This window comes from Eriocheir sinensis, chromosome 35, assembly GCF_024679095.1.
Source record: "Eriocheir sinensis breed Jianghai 21 chromosome 35, ASM2467909v1, whole genome shotgun sequence".
NCBI classification, from domain to species: domain Eukaryota; kingdom Metazoa; phylum Arthropoda; class Malacostraca; order Decapoda; family Varunidae; genus Eriocheir; species Eriocheir sinensis.
Window position 1 is genome coordinate 4,873,328 of NC_066543.1, and position 24,557 is coordinate 4,897,884.

A 24,557-nucleotide genomic window follows, 5' to 3' on the forward strand; every position below is an offset into this window, starting at 1 on the left:
ATTATATTAATCTCATATAAAAACTTTTTTTGTAATATGCCTTGATGTTGTATTTGCATGCTGCCTGGCTGTGTCCACTCATGTAGGCCTGACTCAAGAGGAAGGACACATTCTTCATCTTTTTTGTGTCTCCCTTTTAGAAAGTTAAATTGCTGGAAAATACTTGAACACTGAGATATAAAGACTAGGTCAGACTTAAAAAAAGGACTCATTACATCTTAAAACTTGTGGCCTAGGAAAGATAGCCAGTTGCTGCGGCTGAGGTGAAAAAAGGTGTCATTGTATAGCATGTTTTAGCATCATACAGTCACCATGGTGCAGACAGTGGAGTACCGCATCCCACTCCCCCTCACTGTGGATGAGTACAGGATTGCTCAGCTGTACATGTTAGCGGTGAGTGGTGACAGAGCTGACCCTCCCACCCTGCACCCTTGGTCTCTTCCAGCTGCATGTAGAAAAGTTTGTGGTAGTGAATGTAGTGCAGTAGATAGTAAAGAGCTTACAAATTAACATTTATGAGCTGGTGAAACAATATTATGTAGATGTTCAGACCACACGTGGGGCAGACTTGGTACTTTATCCTTAAATTTAAGTGAAACATCAAACAGACACCAAGACTCTGCCTTTTTGCCTTGCTGAATATCAAGGTGAAGTTAATGGTGGCTGAGTTTGAATTTTAATTAATTTATGTTGCATTGAACCACAGAACACGGGGATGTATTCCATTTTGGTACAACAATGCTGGTAATAATGAATTTGGTGCAATCTGGATTTATTTGTTTACACTTAAATTTTTTACCATTATTTTTCATTCACAATGTGTCATTGATCAGAAACAATTTGTATTCATCCACATTTGTAAAGCTATTGAGTTTTTTGAAAAACTAAATAAGTATTCCACAGAAAGGAGGCTTCATATCCTAAACAGTATTTGCTTTATGTGCCAGACTTGCAGTAGAATGGCTATGATATTTTGCAGAACAAAGGTTCATAATAGCCCTGAAATATTTATTCATTAGATCATCTTACATGTTACTGACGGCAGCTGATCAATCATGACAAACAAATATGTTACCTATGGCCTTTGGATGTCCACTTTGTCCTGCAAATTCCTCTAAAAGTACCTTGTTTGGGTTTCTGTATGTCTTTACTTGTGTTCTTTTGTGTTGTGCCTAATTTTCCAAACCAAATTGATTAATATGTAGTGAAGCATATTTATAACATTGTTTTTCCATCTCACCTATATAATAGTTTTCTGGTTACAGAAATAACAGAAATTACAGAATAATGGTTTATGTCAAAAGATATGAAAATAGTTGCTGCCTCTGCTCTCCTTATACATACAAATACAGTAATAGTCATCACTGCTTGTCATACCTTATCATAATTTTTTAGCAGTAAATTTCCATGGTAAACTTTTTCTCTAATTTTTCTTCCTAGAGAAATGGAAAGTTTTGCCCTAAAGACTGATCATCATAAATCTATGATCTGTGACCATCTGGTCATTGATCTTTGCTAAACAATTTTTCTGCTTTCACAAAAAAAAGTCATTCCAATATGAATATTTTCCTTCCCACAGAAAAAGAACCACTGTAAATCTTTTACATATTATTCACAGAAAAAATCCCGGCAAGAGAGCCATGGTGAGGGCAGTGGTGTGGAGATCCTGGTGAACGAGCCTTACACTGACGGGCCCGGGCCAGAGGGCAAGGGACAGTACACTCACAAGGTGTACCATGTCGGCAGCCACTTACCAGGTACATTGTGTTTGACTTGACTGTCTGGTAATGAAGATCTGTCAATAGAATAAGGCAGAGGAGTGTGATAGGATGAAGTTGAAGATTTAGAGGAGTGGTTCTTAACCTGCAGTACCTGCACCCCAGGGGGTATGAAACCTTACACCTGGGGCTACAAGACATGCTGACCAATAATTCAGCATCATATTTATAGGGGTCTGCTATTATTTATAATTATATTAACTTAATGATTGTCTTAACCACCTTGAGTCCAGTAGTTTTAAATCAAGCTACAATAACCTGTATTATATATAAGTTACCCTCATAATTATACTTTTTCCTGATCAGGGGTACAAGACAAATTCATGAGACCTCAGGGGGTATGGGCACTAAAAAAGGTTAAGAACTGCTGCACTAAAGTAACAGAGTTGCAGCCCAGGCTTTGTAGAAGTCAGGGCAGACAGAACCAGGTGGAGAGATGAAATTAGAGCATTTGTCTAAGCAGGATGGAGTAAGCTAACATCAGACAGACAGAAGCTGAGTTCCTTGCAAAAGGCTTTTGTTTTATAGTGGATTAGGATTGGTAAAAAATTAAAAGGGTGGTGATACTGGTTGATGTCCTTAAAACTGGAGAAGTCACTCTTATAATAAGTGAAAGTCTGCTATGTTGCAAGGCAAGATTTCCATGTTTTCAGTCATTATTGTGTTCTATCTTTTTTTCCCCACAAGGCTGGTTGAAGTCCCTCATCCCTAAGTCTGCTTTGTCTGTTGAGGAAGAGGCTTGGAATGCATATCCCTACACCAAGACCCGCTTCACTTGCCCGTTTGTTGAGAAGTTCAGCATTGAGGTGGAGACCTACTACTACAATGATGGTGGGAGTCAGGAGAATGTGTTCAACCTTTCCAAGTCAGAGATGAAGCAGAGGGAAGTAGGTAAGATCCTGTCTGAGACTGAATTGATATTGATGGGGATTATTTACATAGATTCACATAGATTTGCCTAGAAATTCAGACCACACAGACCCCATGGTCCAGACTAAGGGCCGCTGTCACAGTCGTTTTGTTTGTTTTGATCGTTACCAATGGCGCCGATTGACGCTATAGTTTTCCATGTGAAACTGGCCGATGGGGTAGCGGCGGCTGCGGGGTTAGCCTAACCCCGCACCTTGCCACACACTCTCAACACCTCTCGCTTCCTCTGCAGCCGCCACTACCCCAAAGGCCAGTTTCACGTGGAAAACTATAGTGTCAATCAGCGCCATTGGTAACCATCAAAATAAACAAAACGACTTTGAAAGCGGCCCTAAGTCCTTAGACGTAAGTGATTCTACATTAATCAGATAGCTCCAAAACCTTGCATTTCTACTTTAGTTAATATTAAGTTGAAGGAAGTGTCGGTTGAGCTTGTTTATAAAGGAGTCAGTCGTGTTACACTGGACCACTGAAGGAGGGAGCTTATTCCATTCTTGCACTACAATGTTGGTGAAGAAAAATTTGGTGCAGTCTGAATTTACTTGTTTACATTTAAGTTTTGTGCCATTATTTCTCGTTCACAAAGTGTATCATAAACAATTATAATTTGTCCACATTCGTTAAGCCATTAAGTATTTTAAAACATTCAATCAGTTTTCCTCGAAGACGACATTTCTCAAGAGAAAACATGTTAAGGGTTGAGAGCCTCTCGTCGTAAGGTTTGATGAGCAAGGAAGGGATCATTATTATTGGCAGACAGTAGGTATAATATAAAGAAGAAAACTGTTTAAGACATATTGAAACAAAAGGTAAAGTTAAAGGCACAAGTGCTGTAAAAAACAGCAAACAAATAAAAATAGTTAATAACAGTCAAGAAGCAGTGCACTAATAGTATACTCAGGAGTTTCTTGACATTGAATGAAAACCCTACATGGCTAGAAAATGTCAGTTGGTGAGGTTTGGTTACAGGATATTTAGAATTGGCTATGGTAGTTTGGGTAAGGCTGTGGTGATTCTGTTGTTTTAATTTGCAGCAAAACAGTGGGGTATGAAGCATAAGAAACGCTGATGTGGGTGAGAATGTCACGCCTTAGGCAGTAAAAAAATCCATGAAAACAGTGAGGTTGGGAGCATCAGAGGCACTTTTGATGGCAAGGATGCTTTGTTCATAGTAGTGACGGGCTGCAGATCAGGCTGTGCAGGTTAGGGTGTTTCAGTTGTATATCTGGACTTTTTCTACAGTTTTTGCAATCAAATTCACATGCATCAGGAGTTATGAATTTTCAAAATATGGGTAGCTCTCCCCAAATAATTTAAGTATTAACTGTACTGTACAGAGAATTTATGAGGCACATAAGGTGAAAATAGGACAGATGTCCTCCCAAGAATTTTTCTCATATGCAGAAAATGTCAAGTGTTACATAGTTACTAAAACAATGTTACAATCTTCAGACTTGATTGATGTGGTAAAGGACCAACTCTATGGGGCAGATTATGTGGAGGATGAAGACCCTCGCAAGTATGTTTCTCAGAAGACCAGTCGAGGCCCACTTGGGGATAACTGGATTGCAGAATACTCAGATATGTGCAAGGTTTGTGGATGTGTATCTTGCCTTATATTTTGGGGTAAATGGGGAGCAAAATACTCAGGGATGTGCAAAATTACCATGTGTGTGACTGAGTTTTACTATATGATAACACTAGCTGAGAAGTTGTGGGTAGCTACAGCTGAGCAAGGTATGTCGAACAACTACTCCTGGGACCCTTTAATATGGTTGCACCTATCTGTCATGGCCTCACTAGATCATTGTGGCACTGAAGCCTGTTCACCATGTCAACAAGGTGTTGCTCCATGAATGGATATGTGTGTGTGTGTGCGTGTGTGTGTGTGTGTGTGTGTGTGTGTGTGTGTGTGTGTGTGTGTGTGTGTGTGTGTGTATTCATTTAGTTGTGGTATACGGAAAAGAAGCCACGCTCGTACTGTCCTGTCTCTGTATCTTCTATAATCCAACTTGGCCTTAAGTATCTTACATAAATGTATAGCAGACAATGAAATAAGTTCCCAGACTGCCATTTAGCACAGTTCACCTTAGAAAATTAAAACCTTTAATTCTAACATAAATGCTTTTATCACTTAGAAATAAAAAGTGGGGAAAAAGTAGATATGGTCTTTGAAACATTCTTAAGAGCCATTGTGTTTTATTATGATGAAAAAGTTAAGAAAATGGGAAGAGAGAGCTGGTTGTTATGAAGCCACAGCTGCAGGTGGCTGCCTTATGACTGACTGACAGTTCTGAATATCTTGCTTATGATTCGCTGTGGGTTCGATGATGTCATTGATGACGGTCACCCAATCAGCGGCCTCTCTGCCTTTGTGTGCCTCTAACTACAATGAAACAAAAGCTTTATGAATTTGAAATTAACGTTGATAGTTAAATCAATAGTTTGTAGTTTTACTGTGGGCCATTAGCATGTGTCTCTGTGAATCCTGCCCCTGAGTTCTCTCTTCTTGCGGCGAGTGAACCCACGCTCATGTCTTCAACTTGTATAAACAGAATGTTCATTCACCAAGTCACTGCTCGTAAAACAAGGCATTTTTAGTGATTTTTTTTTCTCTCGTAAATCAAAACACTCGTAAACCAAGGTAATACTGTATATATATTAAAATGCTGCCACAAATGCAGAAAATATTGGACTCAGAATGCCAGTAGTCCTTCATGCTTTGGAGTTGTACTTTCAAATAATCATGAGGTTCAATGAGATGAAATTGCATATCTGTATTTTATCACATTTAACAGAGAAAATACTTATTTATTATGCAATTATCGTGCAATATAACTTAAGTCTTAAGCGAACAAATTAGAGTGAAAAATATGATTATCTAAAAATGTAAAATATCAATAATTTTCATGTGAGAAAATGTAAAATGTTTAGCAGTTTTGTGTTGGGTATGGTATAGCCACATCACCTTGCTCTTCAATATTAAGAAAAAGAGAAAGGAAAAAAGCATATGCATCTTTTACTAACCTCAAGCAACTTAAGATATTTTTTTCTATTGGAATTCTTCATATTTACTTATTTACATATTTGATTGATTCATTGATTTAAATTTTTTACTCAGGACAAGAATACTCCTCTTTCGAATGGCGAAGCAATCATGTGTGCTTACAAGCTGTGCAAGGTGGAGTTCAGGTACTGGGGCATGCAGACCAAGATTGAAAAGTTCATCCATGATATTGGTAAGTTGAGACCATGCATTATTCTTTCTCTCCACATTTTCATCTTGTTGTGGTTTAATTTGAACTAGCTTACTCCCTTTTAATTCCCCACTCCATGTTCACAGCAGACTGTAAATGATGATGAGGATGATGTATTGTCTGGAGTTGTCATTCGAAAGACTTTCATCTGTGTTGCTTCGTCACATGAATTATCAATAAAGTAGATTATGATTTTACATTCTTTCATCTTTGTTTTTTCTTGTTGCAGCACTCAGGAAAACAATGTTACGGGCACATCGGCAAGCATGGGCATGGATGGACGAGTGGTGGGGCCTCACCATCGAGGACATACGCAACATTGAAAAGGAAACACAGAGCCTCCTGGCCAAGAAGTATGGTCAGGGAGAAACTGAGGAAGACAGTGCTAAAAGCCCAGAAAATGCTGAGGGTGAATCTGGCATACCCCACAGTCCTAGTAGCATGTCCTCAGATCGAACGCCTAACTTGGAACAGCTGAGCAAGTGCAATTCATTTAGGACTAGTAATGATCTTGGTGACCAGTCTCAGGTGATTTGTGAAGGTGATCTAGTGGCCAATAACAGTGTAAATAGTAACAATAATAACAATAATAATAATGAGAGTGAGGACAACCTCTCAGGACTGGGCTCAAGCCCCAAGCTAAAGAGACGTGAGCTAAATGTGAGCCTGGACAGTGTTCTGATTGATGACTCACGGAAGCGAGGCTCATGGTCACGAAGCGGATCAAGAAACACATTAAACTCACAGAACCAAGGTACTGTGCCACATTTTTCACCCTTTTTTCATCCCATCGATGAATGGTATTAAACCCATTCTCACTTGGAGATATGCCTTTCGTTAAAGACTATATATATATATATATATATATATATATATATATATATATATATATATATATATATATATATATATATATATATATATATATATATATATATATATATATATATATATATATATATATATATATATATATATATATATATATATATATATATATATATATATATATATATATATATATATATATATATATATATATATATATATATATATATATATATATATATATATATATATATATATATATATATATATATATATATATATATATATATATATTTATATACTATAGTTTTGAACTCTTCCACTAACAGCCAGCTGGAGAATGGAGAGTATCAGAAGAGACTCGGACACATCAGGGAGTGATGATGAATTCTTTGATTGTCAAGGTAAGTTGGAAGTGCTCTGTGTTCATTGGTTGTAGGGCCACATAATCCATATGTATTTCTATTTCTTATCATGACAAAAAAAATCAACAATTGACTAAGAGAAGTTAGATATAACAGCTACACAAACATTCTTCCAAGAGCTTTGAATTTGTGAAATCATATTTAAAAAAAAAAAACTCCTTTTCGTTTTCTTTTTCCACTTTTCTCTAAGTAAAGTTGGAAGAGCATGGACAGTATCTGACCTGGTTCTTAAAGCCTGTAAAAGAACTTGTTTGAATGGTATCTGATGTGAAACTTGTGATGATCCAGTGGTGAAAATTTCAGTGTTGTTGGGATGGTATGGCAACGAGATGTTGGAGGTTTTGGGAGGATGTGTGTCCTCTTTGTGTTCCCTCTTGACTAGCTACCTGGACAACTTTGTGGACTATTGTGGGTGACGGCACCCTTGGCATATACCTGCTGTAGTCTTTGCTTTCCATGGCTGATGGACTCACCATTTGCTTAAGGCACTTTATTAATGGCAATGGAATATGGGTCTCGCTTGTGCATCAGCACCAACAAAATGAATTTCATATAACATAAGTGCCATAATTTACCTTGTTTGATGTGACAACATACTCCTCATCTTCTGATTCTTTACTTTGAAATGATAGTCAAACACTCCCATTAGTGTCCTAACACTCATCATGAAAAACAGGTAAAAGACAACTGAATACATACAGACTAGATGACAGCTTTAGACTATTAAGATTTTTGTTAGAGAATGTTTGTGCAGCGGTGTGAAGACAGTTTAGTTCTGTTGGCTGGTGTTATCGCATCCTTTAAAACTGTGTCATTGTGTATGTGTAGCATATTGATACCAAGGTGTCTGTGTGTGTGTGTGTGTGTGTGTGTGTGGGTATTTACATATATGTATTTACCTAGGAAACGAGCTACACTCAGTTCGTTGATTCCTTCTCTATGTTGCAGTTTAGCGCTGACAGACCTATAAAACAATTTAGGTTCACCCTTATACCTACCAACTATACCTTTTGCATATTCATTTCTAACTGTTTAGTTGTCAATCTTTATTCTATTATTGCCTCTCTTTCTCCATCTGATTTAGGTTACATCCCTTATTTTTTTTTGTCTTGCAATTCTGTTGAACCCGTCCTTCTTCCATTTCTCTTGTGTTTGCTCTTTGCACATGCTTTACTGCTTCTGAGTTACAAAGGTTAAGGAAATATTTCCACTTCTTTTGTTTCTCATGTTTCTCTGAATTCCCTCCAATCCACCTGTTCATTTTTTTTCTTCTTAATTCTTTAAAATTTGCTTCTTACAGGTGTATCTTTCATACATTAGTAACTCACCCCTTGGTGCCACAATGCACAATGATGTACCTAGCTGTCCCATCCTTAGGGCTGGTGATACCCAATTTTTGTTATTGTGTTATATGGGACACACACTTAGAGAATCTGCAGGTTGTTGCTTTCACTCAAATGTAATGAATGCCACACACTCATTATTACTAAAAAAATTCCACCAAATTCTTTTTTGGACTTTTGATAAATTATCCTTCTCTGTATTCCTGCTTGCTATCCTTGGGCTTGCCTCTCCAGTAAAATGCACGGCTGCACCTTCTATTCCTTGCCAAGTCTCCCCATCTCACGGAACCCTACAACTTCCCATTTGGTATTTGGCAGCTCCTACGTGAGTGCTAACAAATGTGCTTCTGTTCTTAACCCTTTCCCTGCGAGTGTCCCATATATGGGACACAGACTTTGGTGCCGTTGCCTGCGAGTGTCCCACATATGGGCCAGGATAATTTCAAAGTAGCGCGCCAATTCTTTCACGCGGAAATTAAGTGGAAATTGATCTATGGTATCTGCTGCAATGTTTCCAAACATAAATGATATTTTGTTTGAAATGTACTCAGTAGCATTTATAATATTGAGTAGGGATGTACATGACACTTTTGCACTGAGGCGCGGCAGATTATTATTTTATTTTATTATTTTTTTTCCATAGAATTACAGAAAATTCAGTATCAAGTGATTGAACATAAATACATAAACAGAAAATGTTTTGTTAATGAAAAGATAATTGCACTACTTATTATACCCTAAGCATCTGGCATATCGGTCATCAGCATCTTTCGTCAGGCAGCGCAATATTGCAAAAAGCAAGATGCTGATTACTTAGGTAAAAAATGTTGTAGCATTACAACATTTATATATTTGTGTTCAGGAAGCAAAGTTTTATTTATTGAGGGGGATATATATATATATATATATAGATATATATATATATATATATATATATATATATATATATATATATATATATATATATATATATATATATATATATATATATATATATATATATATATATATATATATATATATATATATATATATATATATATATTTTTAAATGCTCCGCACTGTGTTAATTGATTTTAAATTAGATCGCAGGGAAAGGGTTAAAATGTGTCTATTGACAGTGCAAAGGTTTAGTTATCGATGGTGGCCTGGTCCGTTACCCTGGATATTCTTTGCATCCCTTGCTCTGGGATGAACCGGATTGTCACCTTAATTAGGCACTCCTTTGCTGCCAGGTACTAAGGGCCATTGGTTGAAGCAGAGGTTGTGAGATGAATATTTAATGATCCTAATCACTTTGCAGTAGTATGAAAAGTAAGGATGAGGGCAAAATTGAATTTCAAAGTATTATGAAGAAAAATGAAAGGAAGGAATGAGTGAGTGAGGGATTGCATACCAGCGGCTACATGCAGATCTATTGAACGGAGGTGAATGATGAAAAAACAGTTAAAGTGTAGGCAATGAAAACGTTTTTTTGAGAATGGTATGAGGTGTGGAGATCACTTTTCTGCACTGAAAATGAGAGTTAAAAAGTACCTAGAGAAAGATAGGAAGCTGTTTGCTGCATTCATAGACATGGAGAAAGCTTTTGGGAGGGTTGACAAGAAAGGTTAACAGGATGTTCTGAGGATATTTATTTATTTATTTATTTTTTTACGTTTTTCGCCTATGGTGCCGGTAGGCTTGCATGGAGGGGCCTGATGGTGTGGCTCAGCCCGTTGCGGCGCAGGCAAGTATTTATAGTGGCGCCATCTTGTATTGGCTCATGCTGCCCCCCGGGACTCATCTTTGATCCTAGAATCTAGAGTCTGGGTTGATGGGTGGTCTTCTGGACAGCATGTGGGTAGTCTTAGGCCACTCAGCGGCAACTGAAAAATCCCGGCTTGTGGCACCGGGTGGGGCGCGAACTTGCGTCGTCCTAGATGCAGTTCTGTCACGCTATCCACTCAGCCACCGCCACTGGGAGGACTTTTTTTTCTTTTAAGGTGCTGCCTATAGCACTAGTAGGCTCTCTTGAGTAGCCTGTAAGTGGCACAGGTGAATTTTGCTACTTCTGGCTATTTGGCTACTTTTGGCTATTTGGCTGCTGTGATGTATAACTCTTTCTTGACCCATGCTGCCCTCTTGTGCTCCATTTGAATGAAGTCGTTGAAGTTGAGGTTGACTGAAGATCTGGGCAGCATGTGGGTAATCTTCCTCCACTTGGCAGTGGTTATAAATTGTTAACTTCCTTTTGTGGGACTTGAACCTAGGTCCTCGGCTCACCACGTCTGCACACTGACCACTCGGCCATCCCCTCAAAGGGATCAGTTTTTCAAATTATCCCAGACCAGCATTCCCAAGCCCTTTTGGTCATGTTTTTGCAAATTCTTAACTTCCCAGTGAATCAGTGAATCCATCCATTCCTCCCTATTTCTGTAGTTTCTGTAGTGTGTGTGTGTGTGTGTGTGCGCTGAAGTGTTACACCAGTGCCTCCATCCTAGCCTATTCCTCATACAGAATTTGTTAGGTCAGTGCATCTGACTGGCACATTTTTCATTATTTGTTTATTGAGTGTTGTATTCAGAGCTGTCCACACAATAGGACTGCCAAAAACCTGTTATTTTTTTCCCTGCATCACTGTCAAGTGTTGTCTGCATGCTGGTACAGTGTCATCACCACCCACACTGTTGTCAGACCTTGAATTTGGCCTCACATAAAGTGTACCTTTTGAAAAAGAAAAAAAGTATATAATGAAGCATCTTCAGTTTATTAGTACATTTTTTCCACTCCTATGCAGCAGGTATAGGGTAGTTTACAGGCCAACATTATATGCTGTATTGGAGGTTATTATTCACAGAGGTTTTGAAGCTCCATTATTTTTATGTAAATAGTCTTTCAGGGTTTCCCTCAAGCATGCATGTATCCATAGAAAATTGAAAGAAATAGAGAGCAAAATTTGCTACTATCTAGAGTCTAGATGATAAAGATTAATATGAGCAATGATTTTACATATTTGTGGAGTTCATAACAGTACCATATTTTTTTTATTCTCTGAGTGATTATATTTAGTTTGCTACTGTTTGTATGCTTTGTACAGTAATGTTCGGTATTCACCAATTAGATGAATACAGATGGACAACCAAAATAACACAGTGGCAAACCAAAAGTTTTTTAAGTTGAGGCAGACAGAGAACCCAGCCAAGAGATGAAATAAAACATGCCAGAGCAAGATGGGGCACACTAACATGAGACAGAGAGGTGGAGGATGTTGGGAAAGGTCTTTGTCCTGTAGTGTACTAGTAATTAGATGATTATAATAATTTTGTTCACTTCATAAAAGCAAAGTTTTGCTACTAATTTTACTTAACATTTGAAATGTAAATTATTAAATACCATTAGAACAAAGTTTATAAGTCACCATTGCACTGATTCACTATGCACTTATGAATTTCCATGCAGCTCTTAGAGAAAAACTATGAATTACAGTTTTCAGGATTTTTTTGTAAAGGAAAAGTTTAGAAGCCACTTGCATCATCACTCCATATAATCTTATTGTCAGAATATATTTTATTATGTGCCATTGTATGGAGCCATAAGTGAAAACTATGTTACCAGCCCACCAGTCCTGTCACTGTGTAACAAACTGATTTTCACTTTCCTCATCATCAACACGACCTCTATGTGTGTCACATAACACACAAGAAATTAATTCAGACCTGGAAAGGGTTTGTTGGCACCGGGGATCGAGCCTGCAAGATGCCAGATGGGAAGCCACTCCCTTAATCAGCTGGCTAAAGAGATACTTCACTAGTTGAGTGGGTTTTGGGGCTGAGGAGGCTTTCCACATCAGGTGGATTACTGCACGTCACTTTTCCCATCTAGATTAATTAATGAGTGTTTAAGTGATGTTACTCATCTTCTGTTTTCTGTGAACTCCTTGGAGAGGAAAGGCCATCCATCTCCCTGTTCCCAACACAGGGGACTCATGACAGAAAACAGGAGAGGATTCCCCCTGCTTTGCCACCACAGTATCACCCTGAATTTCACTTTACCATACATCCACACAACCTCTGCTTGATTCGGAAAGTGTCTCCAGCACCGGGGATCGAACCTGCGACCGGCAAGAAGGGAAGCCACTCCTTAACCAGTCAGCCAAAGAGGTACCCCACTAGCTGAGTGGGTTTTAGGGGCTTTCCACATCAGGCAGGTCACTACAACTGACTAGCTAATTGTCACATGACAAGCCACCATCTGACTTAGAAAACCTCTTATAAATGTCATTGTCTCGGTATCATCAGAAGAAAGAAACTTTTTATTTTACCAATTACCGTTGATGAGGTTTCATGCCCCGCTCTACTGTCAGCGCAGCGCTCCGCAGGGCTGTCAGCAATAATGATGTTAGCCTCAATAATAATCCTCGATATGCACTTATTCACAATGTCGTAGTAAGTGAGTGAGTCTTAATTGCTTACATGGATAGCCTACTGATGTCCTTTTAATTTTCTTTTCTTTCGGATATTCCATAAATTTGTCAAAACAAAGCTGCAAACACAATACTTAGTCATGGATAGATCATTCATATCATTTGATCATCCAGCACAGAGAAGTCTTCAGTCCACTTAGCTAGTTTCATCATTTTGCCTCTCATGAAGGTTCTATGTATCTCTGGTACTCTGTAAATGTCTCTCCTGGTACTGTGTATAAAATTTACTTTGATGTTGATATTGTAGGGAAATTTTTATCAAATTCTTATAATGTGTGCATCTATATTCCTTTGAATAATTGTTTTAGTTATTTACAGCAACTACATATTTTTCCTTGTGTAGTTAAGGAAATTAATTGTTCTTGATCAGACTAGTATAATGCATTTTATATAGTCTGTTTCATTTCAACTGTTCACCAACAAAGTGGGACTTTTGATAGATGTGGCACCTGCACATTTCTAGTTCGTGAATGTGGGAAATTCAACTGTTGTGATAGACATCAAGCTTATTTTTCACTAATATATTTGAATGTTTATGTATACAAAAAACAACTCGGTCGTTTGTATCAATAATCTACCATACAAGCACATGAAAAGACAAGTTTGTATCAAATAACATAGTCACATCATGCTCGAACGATCTATGGTTTTTCAAATTCATTGATTGATAGCTCATTTCAGGTATATTGAAAGACATCTGGCTCTGCAAGTGAAAATAAAAGTTATCTTAATAATTTACTGTTTGTAAATACCTATTATTAATCAAAATAACATGAAATAGTAAATAATAACTGTTGAATGCGATGCTAGGCTATTTTGAATATTAGGTGCGTTTGTTTTGGCCCCACAACTGCAAGGTCATGTGGCGAATATTAGGCTACTCGTTATTTACATGCAGCACAAGAAATTTCCTTATGTATAGACACTTGCAGAGTCTGATGTCACTTTATGTACCTTAATAAGATGAAACATGAGTATCTGAAAGGTTATAGATCGTTCGAGTATGATATCAGACTATACTGTTTGATATACAAGTTGTTCTTTCGTGTGCTTGTATGGTAGATTATCAATGCAAATCAGCATGTTTGTGGTTCATATAAGAGGGCTTGAGTTTTTTTGTATATACAAACACTGAAATATATCACTGAAAATATAAAGTTGATCTTCATGCAATCACAAACTAACAATGCGCAGGTGCCACATCTACGTTCGCGATTGGACAGACGGAATGAAACGGACTATCATTGGATTAACACTCACCCACACCCACACACACCTACACCCACGCACCCACACACACCTACACCCACGCACCCACACACTCACACCCACACACACACACCCACAACACACACACACACACACACACACATGATTTTAAGGAAAAGTTGGAGACGGGAGAGCGCGAGCGTAGTTCTTTTCCCGTATGTCACAACTAGGTAAATACAACTAGGTAAATACACACACACACACACACACACACACACACACACACACACACACATTGAGCTATGGAATGGATTGGAGGAGGAGGTGGTTTGTGCAAGAAACATTCATGATTTTGAGGAAAAATTGGATAAGAGAGGATATGGAGACGGGACAGCGTGAGTATAGCTCTTTTCCCGTATGTCACAACTAGGTAAATACAACTAGGTAAATACACACACACACACACACACACACACACACACACACACACACTACACACACACACACACCATACTGTTACAAGCACATCATTAAGTTTATATATATGAAGCAGATATAGTTTCTTAGCCTTTATTTGATAATGCAGCAATACAAAATTATAGAGTAGTGTCAGTTGTTTAGGTTTAGTCATTTACTTTCAACATTTTAACTTCATTTTATAAGATATCAAAAGGCTTCCTAAAATATTATTCATTAATGTGCTTTGATTAAAATTCAGGTGTACTTCATTACAATGATTGCATGCCAGAAGTATGCTTGAGCTATCAAATATTAAAAAATTTTATCCAGTGATTTAATTTCTTCTTTAAGTGTAAACTTTGCTTGAACATAGGTTAATATTAACTAACCACAAGGGTGGATGACACCTTATGATAGAATTCAGATTTAGCTACACTCCTTAATGAAGCAGTTGTTGATGGCTCTGAGTTTTTACTGTTGTGCATGTTCCTGTGTCTCATTGGTCCATCTGTTTGTTTTATGCAGGGTCAGCCATCCCCATAATCAAGGGTATGTACGGAGGTGTGCTGCACACGCCACCTCAAACTCTGCATGCAGTGCTTGCTGTGCTATGTCTTACACCTTCAGAGACTTCCTTAATGCCCTGTTGTAGTGAATTTCTCCTCTCTTTCTTAATACTAGTCCTTTTGGAACTGTTGAGTTGTTTCCTATCTCACACAAAATATTTAACTTCTTTAATGCTTTGTTAGTTCTCCTTCCCTTGTGTAGTTTGCTTTTACTCTAGTTGTTTCATTTTTAGGCTTTTAGTAGGTTATGTAATAGGTAGGTTTTGTTTACGTGTAATTGTTTCACAGTGTATTTTTTCCAGTTGTTTCAAATGGTGGAGATTTTTTCGTTGATTGCAAGAATACGCTTCATACATGACATACTTGTTTCCTTTATATTTGGTGCATAGTTTTCCTTACCATGACAACAGTAGATGAGTCTATTATTCTTCCTTAGCACCAGAAGGTCGTAGCACATGACAGTTTGGGCTTGATATAAATTATTGCCGTCTCTTATCTTGATAATACTTTACAGTTTGCCTCCATCATATCTCACCTGTAGAATTGCTGATAATGTGTATTGGGATATCTTAATTACAATGTATTTAAGTTGTGGTGTGTACTTAAGACTTTTGACATCTTACTGAGAAACACTGGAGGAATGTTTCACATTCAAATGGAAAGTAGTTGTCTTCCCAAGTTATGATCATCTGGCCACAGATATTTTTCTTAGAAAACCATTATGTCTATATTTGTCCAGAAGAATATTCACACTACTTAACCATTTCAGTTTTTACTGAATTTAAGTCCCAGGAAAATGAAGATAGGAGATCCAGTGCAACATGTAATAGAAATTTTAATGTCCAATAAGCTCAACACTGTACTGGTTTTGATGTTCATGTCATCCAGAAGTTAATTCTAAATCAGAGTGGGTCAGATGATCTATACCAATATTGCTATTCACTGAATCGCTGTTACTGTCCTCTGCAGTGCTGTGATTTTTTTCCATGGACACTTGAGATTAGCCACTTGATGGGTGATATTTTTTAATAGGTTTAGGATCTCCAAATATAACAATACCAGCCCTTTCATGAATGAAACAAGATAAAGACTCATTCATGAGAGACAGTTTTTTGGAAAAAAGTGTGGCTAGAAAATCATAATTGAGGTCAGATTTCATTAAGTGATTCTGTTTACCTCAGATTCTGCATTTTCCTTGAGATCTTTTATTCTTCAAATGCTTTTGAGTTTCATATTGTAATGACACTGTTCATAAAGACTGATATTCAAGTAAGACTAGATATTTCAGAATCACAAACTGTTCTGTAGAAATAAAAACTACAGCAAAAAAGGAAATAACAAAGATTATATATTCAGTAAATATGTACCCAGAATACATGGTAGATTAAGCAGCATGCAAATGAATATTGGTGCACAAAAATAGTAGATAAGGTATCAAATTGACATAATACCAATCATCTTAGAAATATGTGTTTGTTTTACTTAATTTTACCACCTCAAATGAAGTTTTGAGAGCCAGAGCTCAGCTTGCAACATCATGAGAGCTATTGAGACCTGCCTGGCTTGCATCCTGTCTCTTAGAACAATTCCACATTCTTATACTTACTGACATGTTTTGGAACTTGCTCTCTAATCCATTAGGTATGTTTTTATACAATTGGCCTTCAGACCAAAATTTTCATTGGATTCTTACTTTTGACAGGATACAGCTTCATGCATCACAGACCACCCTTGTACATCCCTCCCAAAATTCAGTCATTTTGTTGCTTCCTTTGCATGACTGAGTGGCCATGTGATGTTACTTATAAAATGTATGTTGTGTATGGGTTGTAATTTGCATTTGTTGTGGAGGCTTGGATAAATATATAAATCACGACCACAAATCTGACTGAAGGAACAATGAAGCTCACTGAGCCCATATTGTTTAGCATCTAAATAACTATTCTCAGTTTTTATTTAACAATTGATCTCTGAATTGTTTTTGGACACTACAGTTCATAGACACAGTGCATCACACGGCTCATCATGAAACTCATTGAACTTCATTGTAAATTATACAGATGTTTGGGTGCCTAGGCCAAAGGTATGGATGACGTGTGGCACAGCTGTTTGTGTAGAGAACTTCTTGTTCCTGTAAGACTTATTCAACAGTAGACCTGACTGTATCAGAATACTTCCTCATAAAAATAATAAACTATTTAGAATGCTAGGTGAGCTTCTGACATTTTGATGAAATTTCAATTAATGTTAGATGTGTATACAGATAGATTTTGGTGATTTTCTAAAATTATATAGTATGTATTTCTTCCTCTTAGCAGTTTACACTTAAGCAATACAGTAATTAAGTGTGCTATTAAGTGGAACTAATATTAAGAAGATACGTCAGTAAACACTTTCTCAACTCAGACCCTTTCTCAATAACATCAGTGTTCAACTATAATATGAAAGGAATGACTACATAGTCATATCTTGTAGCTGAAATAGCAGACAAAATGCTGTTTCTATGAACAAAAAAATTATGTTCTGTGTAAAGAATCTAATAGAACTACATATATTAATTATGTGTTATAAAAGCTTTACTTTTTTCCTGCTTAGCTATGGGAGCAGTTTACTTTCAAATTTTTTTCCATAGTATACTGCATTTGTCTGCAATGCTGCATTAAAACAATGTGGCTTGAAAATTTATGTAGCAAGCATTCATAGTTGCTAGAGTCTACTTTTATGAATTGCCTTCTCCATGGAAGGGAGAAAATGACTCCTTGAAAAAAATCTAGGAAATTTTCTGCTGCTACAAAATTATCTGAGAGCAATATCAACTTTGTATATTTACCTTCTTCTCAGAGGAACTTGAGGAGACAGTAGCACTACACAAGTGGAGTTCCTTGGAGCTGCTGCCTCCAGACGGTGACACACAGAGTACTGTCAGTCAGGCAGGCAATGAAGGTAAACAGGAATAATATTTGATAATCTCAGGAGATTTTATACTCTTTGGTATCCTCATTTTTCACAATATTTTTATCTGAATATTGGTACTGGAATTTGTATATACATACTGGTATTGCAATTTTTTTCTCTTTGGCATTCACACTTTCTGTAGTCATTACAATGGAGGGCATTTTCTTTCCTTCTCAATTTGCATTTTCTCATGTCCTTTAGAACAGAATTTGCTCCCTCATACACAGCTTTTTCTCGTTCCATATGGGCAGCATTTTTCCCTCTTAGGTAGCATTCTCTTTCTCTCTCTCACACAGACAGCATTTTCTCACCAGCCTTCATATCGAGGGTGGCAGCGGAGCGTCACAGTCGAGTGTTGGGGCGCAGCATGGAGACCTCGGCCCCCTCGTCCCCGTCCCATTCCCCGTCCCACCAGCCTGGCCCCTGTTCCACCACTGTTTTGCTCCTGGTCATACATGCTGGATCCGTCCTCGACCCCTCACCAGGTAGGAAAATACCCCTTCACGTTCTTCCTATTTTATCTCTGTTTGTGTATCTTTGAGAATCACATCAAGTAGTTTTCATTACCATTCTGTCTCTATTTCTTCTCTTTCTTCTTTCAAGGCTTTAGAATTAGGAACTTTTACTCTATCTTTTACTCTTAATCTTTTTGGTTGGCACTGCTTTTTTTTTTTTTCATCTGGATAGGATGCAGATCACTCACAAAGGGACTGTGGGAAAATTATTTAATCATTATCAATTAAAAGAGAAAAATGTTCCTAAAAATTTAGATCAGTTTGGTTTTAGATTTCCTCATAAAAAAATTAAAGCTGCATCAAGGTGGTGAGCCACTAATAGGTAGACTTTTAGAGATAAGAGAGAAAGGTGGAAGAGGTGGAGAAAGGTGGTGGAGGAAGATTTGAGGAGGCTGAACATCACGGAAGAAATGGCTATGGACCAGCAACAGTGGAGGAGGCTCATATCCTGTCCAACCCCACCATAGGGAATGAAAGGACGTTAAACGATGATGATGATGATGATGATGATGATGGAAGAGGTGTAAATATTTCTTGCCTCTTGCATTAGTGAGATGGTCAGAATAGGAATGAAAATGAATAGAAACTCCGCCCCATATTTTCCCACATTCTAAGATTTACAGCTAAGAAAGTTACCCTCAAATGACTTTGCTCATCCTCCAAGCTGCAGAAATCTTATAAGGTCACAGTACTGTTTACTTACCTCATATATTTATTTGTATGTTTTCAGATGTGACCAACAAGAGAAGTGATGTCACCACCTTCCGTGGGGCACTTGAGTCTGTGATGCGCCAGCACTACCCTCATATGGTGGGCCATGTTGCCATTAGGCTCATATCAGCTCCCCCTGTGTGCTCTGACAGCCTCAACATATTGTCCAGGCAAGTGAATGACAAGGCCAACAAGAAAAGGTTAAGGAAAAATCAAAGTGAAGACAGCTGAGGAACACATATCTCTTAGAATCAACATGCTTTAGATTAATGATATGCTCTTAGAATATATATCAAATCATGTATCCTAGTGTATTCTATTATTTTTATTTAACCCGGTAGCAGTGACGGGCCAAATTTGTGGCTTTACCGTGTAGCAGCGACGGGCCAAATTTGTCCCATGATATAAACCCCCCAAAATAGATGATACATAATCTGATCACAAATGCATTGATATATATTATGAAATGGTTTGTGTGAGGGGTGATTTTTTCTCATTTTTCTCGCTTTGTGGGACCATTAAGAAACATGATCCCCGCTGCTACCAGGTTAATGTTCTTTACATTCTCAAATTCAGTCTCTAGATTCCCCTTTCAAAAGAAATGTTTCTCTTCCAGTAAGTGTCTTTACATTACATAGTTCACCAAATTTTCCATCACTTTATCTACAGTCTCAGTCCGTATGGTCTTGACTCTGCTCCGGTGTGTGGTGAGGTGTCGGGTGGGGACTGTGTACCTGTGGGTGCTGTGCCGTTGCTGGCGACAAGTGTGCCAGAGTATGATGAGTGTGTGGTACGAACCCTCAATGCAACGAATGCAGTTTACCATGAGTTCCTGAGGTCTGAAGAGGGCCAAGGCTTCAATGGCCAGGTTTGCCTCATTGGTAAGTGTTCTCCCCCTCCAACAGTCCTTTTCCATGTGTATTATGTTGAAAATTTGTTGGCTAAGAACAAACTTCTTTTTACATATTTTTCAAAGGCTCTCATTGTTTCTATTAATATTATTTTCACCCCTTTTCTACATCGGTTCTAATACATAGTGGATATGAATATTGCTCATTAATTTTCTGTTTCATTAGGGATTTTTTTTTTCCTCTGATAGCATTGGCAATGTATTAGTCTGTGATGTTCTTTGCAGAAGTTTAGAATGAAAGGAAGTCAGAAGCAGTTTACTTATTCACTTTTTACTACTTTTCATCATAATATTGTTTACTTCTTCAGGTGACAGCATTGGTGGTGTGTTGGCCTATGATGTTTTGTGCAGAGTGCACGACCACCACAAGTTTGGGAGCAATAGCAACATTCCTGAGGGCGAGCCGCCTTCCCCTGGTCAGTACTGCAAGCAGAAGTCATCTCCAGCACAGCCTCAATCCTCATCCCCTTCCCCAGCCACTCCTCCTTCTGTCTCTCCTGACCAGCCCTTAAGCTCCCCACCCCAGACTACCCTGTCCCCCACCATAACTGTAAGCCCAGAGAGTGCCCTGGCTAAACCTTCCAGTGAAGTATTTGTTCAGGGCTCTGCAGGTACCTCTCCTCTAAACCAAAACACAGCCTCCTCCTCCTCCTCCTCCTGTTGTGTTCAATCTCCCTCAGATAAGATTCCCTCCCCTCAGTCAGCTAACAACCCTCACACCCCTGTTCGTAAGATATCTGCACCTCTTCCTCCTTCAACCTTTAATCCAGTCACTAGGAAGTGCTCAGCCCCATGTAGCATCCCCGGGGGTACTGGGTTGTGGGGGTACCACCGGGCTGGGAGCAATACCCCCACACCCTCACCACCAGGTCCTACTTCTTCCTCTTCTTCTGCCTCTCCCTCTGCTCTGTGTCACTCCCACCACCTCCTGTGCCAGTGCCACACCCCTCTACACCGCCCTCACCATCACCAGGGTGTTAGTGTTGCCCATGATAGCCTCATAGCTGGGCCACTGTTGGAAAGACGAGGCAAGTCACTACGTTCTCCTCTTCTATTTAGCATCCTGAGCAGCACGCACTCTTGGCCATGCAAGCATATGATGATGGGTATATTGCTTCTTATTATTTACTCAGCTGTATGTCCACATTATAGATATTTGTATTATATTACAACGGTCAGATTCACAAAAGCTCATTGCATTATATCAGATTGAAACTTGAATCTTTAAAGTAGTACAGAAGGTTTAGAACGAATTGAACTTTTCTCAGAATGACTTGCTTACAATTGTTGCACAATGTTCTTTTGCCCTCCAGGGCTGAGTGGTGCAGCAGTAGAGGTTGTGGCTCTTGTTTGGTGGCTGGATGTTCAGGCTTGAGCTTTGCATCCGTTAATGGAGGATGTTGCAATATGTAAATCTTGTAAGGTTGATAACCTTTGCTTTTAAGCCCAGTGGATACTCAGATCTATTCTTCCTTCCAGCCATCAAAATCATAAAATAGCATGGTAAACACCTCATAGCACAATATAATAATTGCACTTAAATCACTTATTTTAAATTATCCGACCAGTATCTTTGGAACAATCCTGGGTATATAATTTCTACTATGGCCCTCACATATTTGTCATTGTTGTCATCATCATCATCATCATCATCATCATCATCATCATTTCTTATTACATAAGCAGAGTTGGGGTGCAAAACTCAAAAGCACTCCAAAGAAGAGAAAACATGAAAATAAGTTTTAAGTTTTTGGAGGAAAATGACCACTGAAGTGAAGCACACAGTAAAGTCACACATCATTTAAGTGTTTTGTCCAGAGTTTGGCACTGCTATGGCTGCAACATCTGTGATTCCATTCTACCCAACATCCCTTCAGCAATCTGAGAAAGACACTGCTCCTATGTTAAAAAGGTCCTTCCATTCTGCCGTACAAATGATTTCCATGGCAGTCTATTAGTTGTTGACTCATGAATGCTTCATTCCTATTCCATTCTTTCTTACACATTTTTTTGACATATCTTGTTATTTTATTAACTTTTTTTCTGTCTTCCCCATCAATATCAGTTGTATTTTCATCTCTCTTGAATTCATTGTTCTTTGAATATAATCATACTACTCCAGAACACTTTCTTCTGATTATCTTCAAATAACTTTTTTCCACACCTATCTTGAAATACTGTACTCTTTATCTTTTCTATTCCACATATTCTACATAAGGTCTTCAGCAATTTATATTTTACTTATCTCTGTCTCCCTCTCTCCCCATATTGTACACTGGTGTCTCATATGACAAGCCACCAAGATCTCACCTGAATATCACTTGTTGTGTCCATGCATTGCTTTCTCATTTTGGGAGGGCTTCCATAAACTCTTGGTTCTTCATATTTTGTGCTGTTTTATTCTGTCTGTCATTAGAATACAAGTTCTTTTTTTACCCCATCTATAGCTTCTCACAAATAATTTGATTTAGTATAGTTTGTATCTAAACTTTTGTTCCACAAACCTAGCTACTCTCTTCCAATTTTTAATTTACATGTGTATGTGTGTACATAGCCTAACAGTTTCTGATGTATTTTAGTGGGACCTTTCGAGAATTAACACAGTAGACAGCATCAATTGTATCAACACCAAGCAGCCGAGGGGGGCACATATCTGGACCAATATCCAGTTAAGATCTAAGACCAATCACGAATTCCATGGACCCACAGTTATGATAATAACAATGATAATAATAGTAACTGATAATAATAATAATTACAATAACGATAATGATAATGATAGTAATAATAATGATAATAATAATAATAATAATAATAATAATAATAATAATAATAATAATAATAATAATAATAATAGTGGTAGTAGTAGTAATGATAAATATTATCATTATAGTAATTATAGATTATCATCATCAATGATCTAGTTCAAGCACAGGAAATGTGTAAAAGGTAGGCCATTTCACCAGTTTGACAATAGACAAAAGTAATTGAACAGGGACCCAGTTGTCTTGTGAGTGGGACTCACAAAATAAATGTTAAACAGCCTGACAGAGAGGAGTTGTGGAAGTCATTACAGATATCATCGTTTGGATGTGACTGGGCACACATAACACCATTAATTGGCGCCCATGAGATTTTGAAACTGTTGCAGGGACACAAGTTATTTCAGGATAGCAAAAATTTGTGTTTTATTATGTTGATACTAATTTGCAAGTCACCTTTTGTTTTTTATATATATATATATATATATATATATATATATATATATATATATATATATATATATATATATATATATATATATATATATATATATATATATATATATATATATATATATATATATATATATATATACATAAAGACATATACATGGAGGTATTAAGGGTGGAGTGGCTGTGAGGCGCGCGGTCAGTACTGTCTTGGGTGAGCCCATCGCTCTCCCCCGTCCGCCATATTGTTGTAGGGGCTGTCACTTCAGCAGTACTTTTTTCACCCCATTTTACAATGTTTATACTTACTTATGATATGCTGGCGTGTGAAATGAAACTACAGTGTTACTGCTACCCATATATTGCATGCCAACAGGTCCTTCAGACTTGATATTATATATTATACACAGAATCACATTCCACTAAATAGTGTTAATTTATTCATCATGGCCCTACTTTTGGCGCCTTTAAGGGAAATTAGTCGTGCGGTAAACTGTCTGGCTGCATATATGTACCTGACCTGCAGACAGGTCTCGCCTACAGCCTTGATCAGTAACACAAGATGATTAGCGAACGGATCACTGTCTAACATGTGTTGTGCCCGGCCCTGGAACTCAGACAGTACAAGTGTTACAATGTTGTGCCAAGCATGTGTTGACAACTTTGCATATGGTTGGTCACTATACTGTAAAACTTTCTCTCTGAATTTTCTTTCACACTCAAGACAAATGGCAATATCTCTGGATGGACAAGATAGGTAGCCTTTATTTTCAACTGAGATAAATCAGTGAGTTGCAGCCAGATGATGGGTAAATAGAGCATTGCAGCACGGCTCACACTTTAAAGATCTCTCAGGTTTTAAGCTGACAAATCCGGCTATATAGCCAACGATCTTGTCAGAGAGATGTTGCTAACACTTTGATCAAATAATCAATGTGCATCAGTCTTTTTTATAAAAGTTATGCACGCTTGCTTGAACATCAGATATAAAAAT

General features: G+C 37.8%; 1 protein-coding gene across 14 annotated transcripts in view; it reads left to right on the top strand.

The window, feature by feature from the left end:
* LOC127007301 (protein retinal degeneration B-like) overlaps positions 1-24,557 on the top strand; it is a 93,827-nt gene that overhangs the window by 47,942 nt on the left and 21,328 nt on the right. For 5 of the 14 annotated variants that reach the window (XR_007760168.1, XM_050878090.1, XM_050878095.1 and 2 more), the window contains exons 3-15: positions 298-393; positions 1,619-1,757; positions 2,466-2,669; positions 4,161-4,300; positions 5,830-5,947; positions 6,195-6,719; positions 7,123-7,197; positions 15,220-15,243; positions 18,102-18,203; positions 18,512-18,700; positions 19,461-19,611; positions 20,111-20,322; positions 20,660-21,379. Coding sequence is in view for 13 of the 14 variants with exons in the window: in XM_050878090.1 (XP_050734047.1) it covers positions 298-393; positions 1,619-1,757; positions 2,466-2,669; positions 4,161-4,300; positions 5,830-5,947; positions 6,195-6,719; positions 7,123-7,197; positions 15,220-15,243; positions 18,102-18,203; positions 18,512-18,700; positions 19,461-19,611; positions 20,111-20,322; positions 20,660-21,379 (2,695 nt within the window). In the remaining variant the exon portion in view is untranslated. The remainder of the gene's footprint in view (positions 1-297; positions 394-1,618; positions 1,758-2,465; positions 2,670-4,160; positions 4,301-5,829; positions 5,948-6,194; positions 6,720-7,122; positions 7,198-15,219; positions 15,244-18,101; positions 18,204-18,511; positions 18,701-19,460; positions 19,612-20,110; positions 20,323-20,659; positions 21,380-24,557) is intronic. The other 9 variants (XM_050878097.1, XM_050878096.1, XM_050878098.1 and 6 more) reach the window with 7 other exon arrangements.